Here is a 14,690-nt window from a genome sequence, read left to right on the forward strand (position 1 = left end):
AGTCAGCGGAACTATCAGGATTTGAACTGGAGTCTGTGTAGCTCCAAACAGCCACGTCCCCTCCTCTCCTTCCCAGACGCCCCAGGAAATGCAGGACTTGGAGAGAGGCTTGCGTTCTGGAAGTGGAGAGAACAGGCTGGCGACGCAAGGTGTGCCTGACAAGGGATGGTAAGGGACGGCGTATTTGGAAGCCAGCAGAGAGCCCCACACTCCATACGATAGGAGGGGGAAAGCCCTCAGCCTGCCACTCTGCACAGGGCAGGGCCCGGCAGCCCCCACATGGCCTTAGGAAGCAAAGCCACAGGGACTGATTCAACGACACACGGCACACGCCAGCCTCTGTCTAGACGCCAGCCAGCGAGTTAGGGGCTGAGAGCCCCATCCCTGCGAGAGAGCTGCACGCGAGGCACGTCGACCACACCGCAACCTGCAGATGCAACATTCGGTGAGAGAGAGCGGAGTGCACGGCGCTGCTCACGACAGGACTGCGTCTGTACCAGAAACGACTCGGATCAGCAGGCTGGAAGGGTTTCTCCAAAACGGCTGAGTGCAGCATCGGGATGTATTAGGAATACTTCTTACTCTCCTGTCCTTTTTTTTTCCCCCTCTGCTTTTACGTATTTCTTAATTTTCCTTTTTGAGCACTCGCTATTTTGATAATGAAAGGACATGTGAAAGGGGGCTGTAAACTAAACCTGTGGGTCGGCGTTTTGCTCTTTACAGGTCAGTTACTCCTCCCCTGTCCCCCGGGGAAGGTGGCGGTGGTGACCTTGGGTGATGACAGGTGGAGAAGTCACCGCGAAAGGACCAGCACCCGTAAGTGTACGTGTGACACAAGGCATTTCCAGAACACAATAAAAACATCCCCACTGCGATTATGGCGGTAACAGGAAGACCCGAGTGGCATCCTTTGTCCTCGGTTCTGGCCAGGGGGCCAGTGTGGGGGAAGGTCGGCCTTGACCTTACCTTCTCCAGCTGGGACGTGCTCTCGTCACAAGCCTCTCGGAGCAGGTGGCGGGCTCTGCTGGGGTCTCCCTCCTTGTAGGCGGCATGGATGTCTTCCGTCCCGGGACACCGCGCTGTGGGGTCACCGCTGGGCGTGGACAGCTTGCCGCCCATGTCCCTGGCCCCTGGGTGGATAGAAGCACACACAGTGTTGCTGTCACGGCTGGCTCCCAGGAATTGTTAGAAAGGTGCTGTCTGGCCCTGGCTGGTGTGGCTCAGTGGATTGAGTGCTGGCCTGCGAACCAAAGGGTTGCTGGTTCAATTCCCAGTCAGGGCGCATGCCTGGGTTGCAGATCAGGCCCCCAGTAGGGGGCGCATGGAAGGTGACCACATACTGATGTTTCTCTCTCTCTCTTTCTCCCTCCCTTCCCTTCTCTCTAAAAATAAATAAAATCTTAAAAAAAGAAAGGCGCTCTCGGTGACATAAATCTGGGGCATTAGGAAGAGAAAGGGGTCACTTTGACATGCCGCCAATGTCAGCAAGCATAGGGGACCCTGGGACTGTGCCCTGCTGGAGGGACTTCCTGAGCGGGCGCTGGCACTGAAGTCGGGTGGACTGCAAAGGCACCAGACAGCCAAGCACAGCCAGGGAGGGTTCTGCGGCGAGACTGTCCCCTGGGGCAGCTGCCTGGCTGGGGACTGCCGGGCTGGTGTCCTTGAAAGCAATGGAGAAGCAGGGGCTTCCGTGGGACAGCTGGTGGCCTCCCAGATTGTCCCTCTGCTGTGTTCCCAGCAGAGGAAGCAAGAGCAAAGCCTGGGGGTGTGAAACTCGATATGTCTCTGCTAGGAAACCACACACACGGTGTGGGATTCAGAACCGGGGCCTTCACTCCATCCCCTGCTGCGTGCGTACAGAAGATGCGGAAGGAAAGGAAGTCAGCCCCTACCCGCACGGAGCCCCGACTCTAGGACAGGGGTTCGTGAGTACGAGGTCTGTGAACCCCAAAAGGCTTCAGAGGGTTCTTGTGTATCCCCAAATTTCACGCACAACTTGGTGTGTGTGCCCAGGTGTGCGCATACTCTTCAGGGAGGACGTTCAAGGCTTCCGCCAGATTTGCGAATGTATCAGTGACACCAAGTTCCAAGTCTTACCTCTAGAGATATTATTTTAAAAGACCACAAAGAGTAAGGCGTGAATTCTACTACCATTTTTTGGCCAAGTTCCCCCAGCCCGTGTTTGCCAGGAAGAGGCGGAGGGGGCCTGGGGTTTGGTCTCCCAGCTCTCAGGCCGAGGCTGAACCCACCCCATCCCTCGGCTGCCTCTTGGGAGGGACGAAAAAGACAAACAAAAACTTTTAACTGCTTTTTGAAAAAGGCAAATTCTGAGCAAAGTTAACTTCCACATACTCCTGTGACAACAACGCATCCCATGATAGCAGCTAACATTTGAAAAATAAAAATTTCATTTATTCCTACTAGCATAAAAGTTACGCGCTGAAAAGTAAATTTCACAGAAGGCGGACCAGAGCTGCACACGGAACACTGCGAAACATGGCTGAGTGAAAGCAAACCAAACCTGTGTCAATGGGAAGGCATCTCGTGTTCATGGGTGGGCAGAATCAACATTGTTCAAATGTCCATTCTCCCCAGTTTTACCTACAGATACAGTGTGATCCCAATAGTCCAATAGGCTTTTCTGGGAGGGGCAGAATTTGGCAATCTGATCCTCCAACTGGGACAGAAATGCAAAGGACTTAGAATATCTAAAGTCATCTTGAAAAAGTAAGAGAGTCGGCGGATGTACATGAACTTGATTTCAAGTCTCACTATAAAGCCACACCAATCACGACGGAGTGGTGGTGGCAGGGCTGACAGCCAGGGGGCAGAAAGGAGTTGAGAAATGGGCTGAAACATATACATCCACTTGCTTTTTGACGAGGGCACCAAAGCAATACAACAAAAAAAGCAAAGTGTGTCCAACATACGCTGTCAGAACTGGACATCCACCTTGATTGACAAGAAACCCCAGTCCCTGGTTCTCAATGCAAACACGAATGTGTTTATTAATTTGATATGGATCAGGATTCTAAGGGTATAACTATAGAGCTTCTGGAAAAACAAAACAAAACAAAGACAAAACAGAACAACAGCTGCACAATTTGAGAGTAAGCCAAGGTTCTTTAGGACCCAGAAAGCAATCACCACTCGAGACAAAATTGCTAATTACACCTGACCCAAAACTTTAAACTTCTGCTCAGTCAAAAGATCGATCTGCCATTTAAAAATGAACAGGCAAGTTACATATAAAAAGAAAGCGTTTGCAAAACATATCCAAAAAAAGCTGTGGCATCTAGGATATAAAAAGAACTCTAGCTCAGGAACCAAGGACAAACAGCCCAATTAAAAATGGGCAAAGACGGGAACAGCTAGAAGATAGTCTAAGAACTCGGCCTCATCAGTCATTAGGAGACAGCAAGTTAAAACAGCCAAGAGACACCACTAGACTCCCCGAAGATTCACTACAATTTAAAAAGACTTGGTAAGGGGGCGGGGCAACCAGAACTCTCCAACCTTATTGGCTGGAGCATTAAATAGCACTACAAACTTCCGGAACAAGCCTGGGGTTTCTTATAAAACTAAAAAAACACCTACCCTATGACCCACGATTCTATTCTTAGATGTTTACCCAAGACAAACGTGTCTAAAACTTATACCCAAGGATGTTCCTAGCAGCTTCATTCATAATATTTCCAAACTGGAAATAATGCAGTCTAAAAATAATCAACAAAATGGGTACATAGCTAGGTACTGTGGTTTGGTAACCACTCAGCAATAAGAAGGAATAAACTGCGGATCCATGAAATAATGGACAGAAATCTGAAGATGTAATGCTGAGTGAAAGAATGATCACACAACATGATTCCAATCCATGGGTGAGAATAATCAGAACAGTGAGGGAGGGGTTACTGGGGGTAGGGACAGACATCAGATTACCAGGGAAGGGACCTCAGCAAACTTTCTGGGTGATGTTTCCAAATCTTTTTTTTTTTTTAACCCTCACCCAAGGACATTTTTTCATTGCTTTTAGAGAGAGAGGAAGGGAGAGAGAGAAACTTCGAAGTGAAAGAGAAACGTCAATTGGTTGTTTTCCAAACACGCCCTGACTAGGGATTGAACGCACAACCCAGGTCTGTGCCCTGACTAGGAATTGAACCTGTGACTTTTTGGTTTACCAGACGACACTCCAACCAGCTGAGCCACAATGGCCAGGGCAATGTTTCTATACCTTAAAAAAATTTTTTTTTATTTGCTTATTTTTAGAAAGGAAAGGAGGGAGGGAAACATCACTGTGTGGTTGCCTCTTGTGCGCCCCCTACTGGGGACCTGGCCCACAACCCAGGCCTGGGCCCTGACTGGGAATCGAACCAGCGACCCTTTGGTTCACAGGCCCGCACTCAATCCACTGAGCCACACCAGCCAGGGCTGTATCTTTATGGATGATTTCATTACACTGATGTTGCTTCAAAACTTATCAGATAGTCCAGTGAAGATAGGCACCTTTTCCTTTATGTAAATTTTACCTACAAAAAACTATAAACAACACTGAACAGTGGTCAATAAATATGAATGCTGACGTATTGTTTGAGGGTGAAGTGCGCAGGTGTTTCCAGTTTTGAAATGCCTTCAAAATCATGGACGGACGGGCGGATAAAGGAATACATGGGCAGACACGTGAGCGAGTGATTTTAGAAAAGGTGAACAGGAGAATCGAAGTGGTGGGTATATGGATGCGCATGTTTCTGTGCATTCTGAATGCAGGGCCGGCTCTGGGGCGGCCTGAATGAGCCCCATGGGCGACAGCACAGGAAGGCCCTGTCCGTGAGGAAAGGCGGGGGCGAGCTGCTGACGGCAAAGGGGCTGGACACACTCTGGGGTCTTTGCAGCTTGCCTTGGAGCTCGCTGTCCCCGTGGCAAAGGCGAGCGCTCTGAAAATCCGCCCATGGAGACCAGTATCGCGTATGTTGTTGCTGAAACTCGAATGCAAGATCGCAGTGTCTGCGAGGAGATGACTGTGGGTTCATTTGGCGTTTTTTATGTTTTGGCTGTGTATTTTTGGAGAGCAGAATCAGAAAAGGGCTGCGTGTGTCAGCGGTTATAGATGCGAAGAAGGCAGCTGTGCTTCTTATCACATGTGACAGTCTCCATCAATTATTTACAGCCAGGGACCCAGGGATGTCGGAGAGGGGGCGGGAGGAGGGGAGGCCACCGGCAGGCGCGAGGAGGAGGAGGGAGAGCCGAGGGCAGCGTCCTCCATCCAAAGGGTCACTTAGTGACGCTATTGGCACCTTTCAGAGGGAAGCAAAGATCCACCTCATCCCTGTAAAAGACAAGTGCGTGTGCACGTGCATGTCTGCGCATGCCCGGGCAGGTACAAAGGGACCTCCAGAAACAGTTCACCTTGCAGCCCCAGTTAAACCGCACTGAGGAGGCGGGGCCTCGGACTGAGGCTGCGCAGGAAGTGAGAACGTTGACTTGAACTTGATTTTCAGAGTTTAATGCATGTGGAGTAAATGATGTGGTAAGAACCAAGACCCTGCTCGGTTCTGTTGACATTATTTTTTCAAGGTGGTGATGTTTTCAGTTTTGAACTTGGTTTTCTTAAGTTGCTTGGGCAATGCCCCCAGACCTGGGGGGCCCGGTCCAAACTGCTGGGCAGGCATTCTGGGAAAAATGTCAGTTAGTGAACATGCACTTAATTTAATCTGCTGACTTCATTGAATTCCCTGAAATGATAAGGAGAGTGGTTCTGTATATTTTAATTGGAAAAAAATCAAAATGCTGATGATGAGTTAGTAACGATACTAAGAATGGGTTGAGCCCTGGCTGGCATAGCTCAGTGGATTGAGCGCGGGCTGCAAATCAAAGCATCACAGGTTCGATTCCCAGTCAGGGCACATGCCTGGGTTGCAGGCCATGGTCCCCAGCAACTGCACATTGATGTTTCTCTGTCTCTCTTTCTCTTTCCCTTCCCTCTCTAAAAATAAATAAATAAATAAAATCTTTTTTTTTTTAAAAGAATGGGTTGAGAGGGATTTAGTGATAAAAATTATTGTTCCTTTTTATTTCCCAACCTCCCCCGGTTCCATATATGGAACTATATGACTGTTTTATTTAAAACTTTAAAGGAAATAACACAAGTAAGAAAAGAATACACTCTCATTGAAAAAACCCTAAATAATACAACAATACATCACATAAGACACAGAAGTCCCTCTCCCTCACCACTAGACGCCTCTTCTTAGAAGTAAATACTTACTTTTATAGTAATTTCCCCCCAAATGCCAGTTTCATATTTGAGAATCGGTGACCTCTGATTTAAACTTAAAGCAAGGGAACATATTTACACTATTTGCAATTATTCAGTTATTTATTGGTGCCTGTTCATCAACAATTGTCCATAATTCTGTTCTCTTGTACAGTAAAAAGGCATTTCTGTAATTCAGTAAAACATCACAGTTCTACACATTTTTCTCATGCAGATTTTAAATTCATATTAAAAACATAACCCTCCAAACTTACTTGATTTCAATCATTAATATATGAAATAAGGCACTATAGCAAGTAGGAAAGTAATAGTAGGCTTAGAATGATTCTGTTTCAGATTTTTAAAAAAACAATTCCTGTCCCTGGCTGGCGTAGCTCAGTGGATTGAGCGCAGGCTGTGAACCAAAGTGTCGCAGGTTTGATTCCCAGTCAGGGCACATGCCTGGGTTGCAGGCCATGACCTCCAACAACCGCACATTGATGTTTCTCTCTCTCCCTCCCTTCCCTCTCTAAAAATAAATAAATAAATCTTTAAAAATTCCTTTTTGTTCCCTATTATAATGTGTCATCATTTTGCTATTAGCAATAAAAATTCCTCACACACACAAACACACACACACACAGCAAACAGGCGTCTTGCTTTTAATGCAAAATAGATGTTTAATGAAGTATGTAACTAGGCAAAGGAGACCAACAGCAAAGTTTTGTTTCTTAAAAAAATTTTTTTTTGGTTGGTGTTTCTTGGTTGATTTTAGGAGTGAGTCGGTGAGAAGGGGAATGCGTGAGTGGAAACCATAGATTCAGTGACTGAATCCAGCACATACACTTGGTAGTTATTCAAGAATACAAGAAGCATTTCCAATAAGCCGTGAGATGACATGCGATATATTCCTGGCTGGGATAGATATCAATAACTACATGGCTATTTAAGTGTGCTAGACATGGACAGGAAGTTCAAGTTCATCATGTGGAAAAGCATCTGGTTAAAAAAATATTCCCAAACCCGGAGAACCAAGCACTCGCCATCCTTAACTGGTCACCGTCAATTTCATAATCTGTTTATAGAGAAATACTTTCAGGAACTGTGGGTATTTCTCATCTTTTGCTGTCCCTCAGAGAAGTATTGTAGTTGCCAATAACTCAGTCTCTAAATGTCATTTCTGTAATTTGGGTCTGAGGAAAACACGTGATTCCTACAGCAGGAGAACTTAACGAAAATCATCCTTTGCTTTTATTCTGGGGAAATAATAAAAGAGAATCCCACGAATATCAGAGAGTGATGTCTGTCTGTAAAAGTCACGTCACTTGTACCATAATTCCCTGTAGCCTTGTCCGCCCTGACAAGAGTCCTTTGTCTGCTGACCCCAAGTCCGCTCTGCCCTGACACTCTGAGAAGACATCCTCATTTTTCCTTCTAGAACGATATTTGTTGAACGATCCCTCCTGCCCCAATAATCAGAACAAAATTTTCTCTCTACTGTTTTTTTCCCCTCCCTACAAAGCTAGGACCATGGAGAGCTAATACGAAAGTGGCTTTAATTCTCTAAGTCGGAAGTGTTGGCCTGTTCTAGAAATATCTCTCTCTATTCGTATTTAATTCTCTCATCTCCACCAAAGAAAACATAAATGAATGCTATCTCTCTCAGTTCAGAATCTGTGGCACCCTCGGGACACCCTAGAAGAGACACTGACATTTTATTGGCACATCCGTGGCATTTCTGAGATTACATTCACTTCCATCACTAGAACAGCAAAAAGTAAGAATATTCCCATCCACTCGCGGTTCACGGCAGAACGCGCACAGGTGCACAGGTAAACTCACCGAAGCTACTGACCTGGTCATAGTTGTTAACGACCTTCCCCTGACATCCTCCACCGAGTCTCCATGTGGCCAAAGCGCAGGGGCAGGGGACCGTCCCTCCCCGCGGGTTCCACCCTCCGGCGTGGCGGGACGTGCCCACTGGAGCCCTGGCTTTCCCGGCCTTCGGCTGGAGAAGGATGCTCCGTTCTTCGCCAGCTATCGCTGGAGAGATTTAGCCTCGGCAGCGGTTTTCATCCCTGGGTCGAATTACGGTGAAATTCAACCCTTTTAGTTCTGCAGGGAAGAGGCAGGACTGGGGAGGTGTGGAGGGCAATATGACCCCGAGGGTGACCCTCCGCGGTCATTCCTCACCGGCTCCAGATGGTGGGTGCTCGGCCCCATCAGGCTGGGCCACTGGGACGGGCCAGCGTCAGGAAGGGAGCGCGGAGAGCCGCGGCCTTGGCCGGGGGCCTGGTTCCCATCTCCCATGGAACAGCAACCCAGCAGCACAGACCAGCCTCCCGGTGGGTACCCACCTCTAACCGCTGGCAGTGGATTTACATAAATGGGGGGGGGGGGCGAGGGATTCTCCAGGGTGGGCAAAAGTAGGTTGACAGTGGTGAGCACGCGAAACACAGTGTATTCTTGTATTATCATTTATTTATCAAGGGTCATACCGTTGATTATTATTAACCTACTTTGGCCCACCCCTGTGTATGTATATACACAAGCCATGCGGGGTTATACTATACAAAAGACTGCTATTTTCTCTAGAAATAAAAAAAATGCAATCAGTCATAGGATGCCATGTTATGTCCACCACAGTGAGACATTTGGTGACTTCTAATGTTTGCCGCTGGCCAGAGTGTGGCGAACCCCGGCACATGTGTCACTGGGGTGGTGGGGGCGTGGCCGGCAAATGGTGGAACTCTTTCAGGGAGCAGGATCCAGGGAGAGGTTCTGCCGGTTTGTCCGTGGTTTTTTCTCCTAGAAATTTACCTGCAGAAATAACGTGGCACCACCACCACTACCAGCAACAACAAAAAATACATTCCTGGGCTATGCCATGGTGCCCTGCAGAATCACCTATGACATGGAGGGAGGAGCCTGCCAACCAGGTACATGGCCAAGGTCGGGGAGTCAGGGAGTGGCCGAGATGCCCAGCACTGATTGGTGCTTGATTCGTGTGTCATTTAATTTAATGCTGTAAATGGGTGCCATGCTGTCCTGGTACAGACCAGGGAGCCGAGATAAAGACACTGCTGTTCACTGTCACAGAACTAGCACCTGCCTAGCAGGTCCTTCCGACTCAGGAGCCCTCGAAATCTCCACGGTTCTGCTTTCCAATGTAGTGCCTTTATGGACTGCATGTTTGTGCTCCACCGAATATGTCTGTTCCATCCCTAGTCCCCAAGGTGCTGGTGTTAGGAGGTGAGGTGAGGTGAGCAGGTTGTGAGTGGGGGAGGGGCCCCCCTGATGGGATTAGTGCCCTGTGCGGATCCGAGGAGAGAATGGTGGTCTGCAAACTGGGAATGGGGCCCACAGGCTTGACCTCGGACTTCCCAGCCTCCAGAAACATGAGAAGTAAGTGTTTCAGCACCCACGCGGCAGCTTGTGATAGCAGCCGGAGCTGACTAGAGGTGTCTTCAGGTGCTTCGACCTGAGGAACTACTATGCAGACATTAAAATTGATGATCATGAAGACTCAGGAGAAGTATGGAAAATACTTATATACTATTAAGCTACAAGAGTGGAATATGGGGCAGAGACTGGGAAAAAATCGGGGAAAAAATTCATCACACAGAACACTGTTTGACACGATTTGAAAATGGGCCACATGAAAGAATTCACCCCAGGTGGGTAGATTATGATGCTTTCTAAAAAAGTTTTGGATGAGTACAGTTGATTGTTTTTGTTCATGAAAGTTTCATCGGCCCTGGCTGGTGTGGCTCGGTGGATTGAGTGCCGAGCCTGTAAACCAAAGGGTCGCCAGTTAGATTCCCAGTCAGGGCACATGCCTGGGTTGCAGGCCAGGTCCCCAGTAGGGGGCACTCGAGAGCCAATCACACATTGATGTTTCCCTTCCTCTTTTTCTCCCTCCCTTCCCCTCTCTAAAAATAAATTTTAAAAATGTTTTTTTAAAAAACGTTTTGTTCATCTGTTTGTCTGTCTCTCTGTTTAGAAAGAAGGACCCAAGGACATACCTACATAAGATCAGCAGTTGTCTCCAGCTGGTGAAATGACTGGAGATTTTGTCTGTATGTGTTCTTTTGTGCTTTCCAACATGCATCCTTTTTCCCCCTCACCAAGCTTGTATGGATTTTGAAATTAAGACAAAACACTAAACGAGGAAGTGTACCCAGCACAAGATCGACTCCCTACAACCTGACTGAATGAATTCGTTCTCTGAGGGCAGCAGCCACTAAACCGAAGGGACTCTCTGCTCTCGGGCAGACCACGGCTTGACCTGGTTGCTCTGGAGAAAATGACAAAAGGGCCCAGGCAATCTCGAGGGACAGTCATTGGCAAAGGTGTCCCAGGCTTTGAGAGACCAAATAGAACGGTCTATTCATCGAGGGCTGCCAGGTGCTATGAGAAGTCCTTGTCCCCCCCCCCCCCCCCCAGTGCAAGGTGGCGGTCCTTATCACCACTCCCCACCTTGTGGCGGTCCTTATCACCACTCCCCACCTTGTGGGGGTCCTTATCACCACTCCCTACCAAGGTGGCGGTCCTTATCACACTCACCACCGCTCATTCGAGAAGCTTCCCCCACCCTGTACCAAGAAGCAGAGCTGGGGCTGGGATGCCCAGCACCTGCCGTCCACGCCAGCCCTCCACTTCGCAGGCTGCAAAGCCTCCCAACCAAACGTGGGACACTCATTCGTAATGTAACATTCTGGGCAGACACCGGGGAACTGAAAGGTGAGACGATCCTGTACTGTTAGATGGAAAAATCCAAGCCCTGGCTGGCATAGCTCAGTGGATTGAGCGCGGGCTGCGAACCAAAGTGTCGCAGGTTCGATTCCCAGTCAGGGTACATGCCTGGGTTGCAGGCCATGACCCCCAGCAACCACACACTGATGTTTCTCTCTCTCTCTCTTTCTCCCTCCCTTCCCTCTCTAAAAATAAATGAATAAAATCTTAAAAAAAAAAAGAAAGAAAGAAAAATCCAGAGACTCCCTGCAGCGGCAGATGAGCACCAGCAACATGATGAATCCTCTCCTGGGCTTACTGCCTCTTCCGAGGTTTCCCTTATTTACGGCTCGTGCATTCCACACGTATTGACCGCCTCCTGTGTGGTGGGCTGGGCCCTGGGGACACAGTGGGACGTGATGGGCAGTCAGAGCTAGGGTGTGATGCTCTCTGTTCATCCCGATTTTCCTCTTAAACCCCTGAGACAGAAGCCATGCTCGGGAGACTGGGGATGGTCGGCGGACAAATGCTGACCAGGAGGAACAAAAAGGAGAACTGTGGGCTGGAGAAATAAAAACCACAGAAGCGAGACAGTTCCCTCATTCGATACTCCCTCCCATATTTAAAAATGGTACAATGTGAAGATGCAAAAAAAAAAAAAAAAAACAGTCATCCTCTGACCTCCGGGAAGGCTCTCGGGGTTATAAACAGTGAGAGGCCATGGCAACCCTCCTTCTGAGGTTGCTGCGACACATTTAAAAAGCACGATGCAAAAAAAAAAAAAAGCGCAGCCTGCATAAAGATGGTGATTGCAATATTGTTTCGTGCAGCAGAAATGGTGGTTATTTGTGGTGATTGTCAAATGCATTAAAACGCTTATCACTTTGAGTGCACAGAGAGATCCCCCACAACACGGTAACTAAACGAGAAGGAAAGACCCCAACGTGCTAACAGGAGTTTTTCTTATGCGAGAGAACTGGAGGTGATCTTGGCCCCTTTCCCGAATTTTCCAGTTATTTCTGTTGCTGCTATAATGGAGAAATCTCTTTTAAAAAATATACTTTCCAGGTGAACAAAGCAACATTTCTAAGCGAAGGCAGCCTCCTCTTGGTAAAGTTGGGCACAGGCAAGGAAGAAAACACCTCTGTCCAGAGGGAAATCTTGCCTGAGGCACCCGGATTTTTCCCAGGAGGGTCCTTAGCCGAGAACCGTGAACCGTGCTAACAGACAGGTGACCGACATGCAGCTGTGGCAGTGCGGGACACACCTATAATCCCGTCCGTTGGTAGTGTCATTCAGAATGGCCGACAGACACAGAACTCTCTTGCTAAGAGAATGCTCTTGCACATCCCCTGCCGTGGGCCCTTCTCCATGCCACCTGCTCTGGAATCCGGCCACTGCAGCACCCCAGTGGTGGGGTTCACATCAGGTCAACGTTTAGACTGTCTCAAGATAACACTCTGGGGCTTTCCGATTCATAAAACTATCCCAGGACTTAGTCACACTCGTGGCCCCAGAAGGCAGCCCCAGGGCACAGACCGCCGTGGAGAGGAGCAGAGGATGGTGACCCGCACGCCAACCCCGGCTCACCCAGTTGCGCATGCGTGGTTTACAGCACCCCCCCCCCCCCCCCCCCCCCCCCCGGCGCAGCGCCCGGCTTACAGGGGTGGTCGCAGGGTTCACAGGAATGAAAGCATGCATGGAAAATGCTTACAGTGCAGCCTGACCCTTCGTGGGCTGTGGATCAATGCTAGGACTCACTATTGCTCTTTGAAATAAAGTTAGAAACTCGGTCCGTGCCTACGACCTGTGGAGGCTGCAGTGCTCATAGTACTCCGCAGCCATTTGCGATAGATTGCGTCAATGCGAACACACAGGTTGGTGGTTCTCTGAATCTTATTTCCTGAGCTCAGGCTCAGGGGTGAGCGGATGCTGTTAATGTGCAAATAAAAGGCAAAAGTGAGAGGCAACAAACACTTACGTGAGATCCAAAAGAATAGCTCTTTTGGAAGCACTGATTCAGGCAGACACCCAACTAGCGTTGCAAACAGGAGGCAAAGGCAAGGGGCATTTATGAAAAAGGGAGGGCAATAATTACGTCAACAGAAGGGGGACATTACTACTGGCACAGATTAGCTGACATAGTGACGCTAATTCTGAACAATGTTTTAAATTCTCAGTCTGGTGGTCTTCAGGCCCGTAGCCATAGTATATGCTTTCTTATTATCTCTCCAAACTGTTTTTGGGGCACCAGGTTGCTTTTGGCCCAGTTCAAAGGTTATTTTACCCTGTTTTAACATCAAAAGGTTTGAGACACGAGACCCACCAGGCAGCTCCTCTGAAATGGCAGCTTCTTCCAGTGGGCGTGAAATGGTACCTCACTGTGGTTTTAACCGGCATTTCCCTAATCACTAATGATGTTCAGTATGTCTTCGTGTGCTCATTGGCCATTTCATATCTTCTCTGAGAAAGGCCTATTCAGATCCTTTCCTCATTTAGTTGTCTTTTTGTCGTTGGCTTGTTGGGGTTCTTTATTTAATTTGGACACACACTGTTCATCAGAGGGTGTTGGGAACTGCCCTGCCTGGTCTCAGAAACTGTAACCCACCATGGCTAAGGCTGAGGGAGTGACCTTTGGACCATAAGCCACTAAGGAGACAAAGCTTATCTCCCAGGCAGAGGCGCCACCTCTGCCCCCTTTACTTCTCACCCTGGTTGGCCCCGAGCAGGTGACAGGTTAGCCAATGATGGGCAAGATTCCTCAAGGGAGGGACAACCTAAGACAGGCATGGTCATGAAGGGGCCCTCAGGGAAGGACTTGGGGGGCTATAGAAAAAGGGGGTGATGGACCCTTGCCCCTCGGCTTTGGCATAGCCTGAGTCCTCATTCTGTCTGCAAGAAGTCTCCTAATCTCTTGGCTGCCTTACTTCCCCTGCCTGACTTAAGCCTGAAACAATGCCTTAGGCCTGAAACAATTCCAGAGGTGGGTGCCGCCCTGTGCTGGAAAGGGCGGGTTCCCCGGGGTGATCAGGCCTAAGAAATAATGCTTAAAATCCTGTGAAACCTGCTTTGCTAAGAATACCCTCAATTTAAATGATAAGGGTCCAAGCATGCAATGAGTTTATTCCCCAAAGTTTTATGGCCCTTTAGCTGTCTGACCCTGACTCAAAATAGGCCCTCAGAATTCTTTGAGTGTTATCTATTATTTGATCACTACTGATAATGATTGCTGAGCCTTACGGATACGCCCTGTGTTCCCTGTGCAAATTAAACCCGGTAAAAGCCTATTGAGAAAAAGGCTCCAGGCCCTTCTCCATTGAGAAATCAGCCACCTTTCCTCCCCAAGCAGATCATATCCTAGTAGACTTATTCTCATCCGTGGCAGCTGGGGGGGAGGGCTCTGTAGGTGGAGCCCCCCCCCCCCCCCCGACAAGAGAGATGATTTGCAAATATTTTCTCCCATTCTGTGACCTATCTTTTCACTTTTTTGATGATGTCCTTTAACATCTTTCATTTTGATAAAATCCAATTTATCCATCTTGTCACTGTTTTTTTTTTTTTTTTAAGATTTTACTTATTTTTAGAGAGAAGGGAAGGGAGCAAGAAAGTGAGGGAGGGAAACATCGATGTGATAGAGAAATATCGATCAGTTGTCTCTTGTACATGCCTTGACCAGGGCCTGAACTCACAGCCCAGGCATGTGCCC

At 48.4% G+C, this 14,690-nt stretch overlaps 1 protein-coding gene across 2 annotated transcripts in view; it reads right to left on the reverse strand.

Moving 5' to 3' along the window:
- The window catches only part of LRRK1 (leucine rich repeat kinase 1), a 105,369-nt gene that overhangs the window by 65,796 nt on the left and 24,883 nt on the right, over positions 1 to 14,690 (reverse strand). For both annotated transcript variants that reach the window (XM_036012951.1, XM_028502292.2), the window contains exon 3: positions 967 to 1,130. In XM_036012951.1, the coding sequence (XP_035868844.1) occupies positions 967 to 1,130 (164 nt within the window). The remainder of the gene's footprint in view (positions 1 to 966; positions 1,131 to 14,690) is intronic.

This window comes from Phyllostomus discolor, chromosome 12 (genome assembly GCF_004126475.2).
Source record: "Phyllostomus discolor isolate MPI-MPIP mPhyDis1 chromosome 12, mPhyDis1.pri.v3, whole genome shotgun sequence".
NCBI classification, from domain to species: Eukaryota; Metazoa; Chordata; class Mammalia; order Chiroptera; family Phyllostomidae; genus Phyllostomus; species Phyllostomus discolor.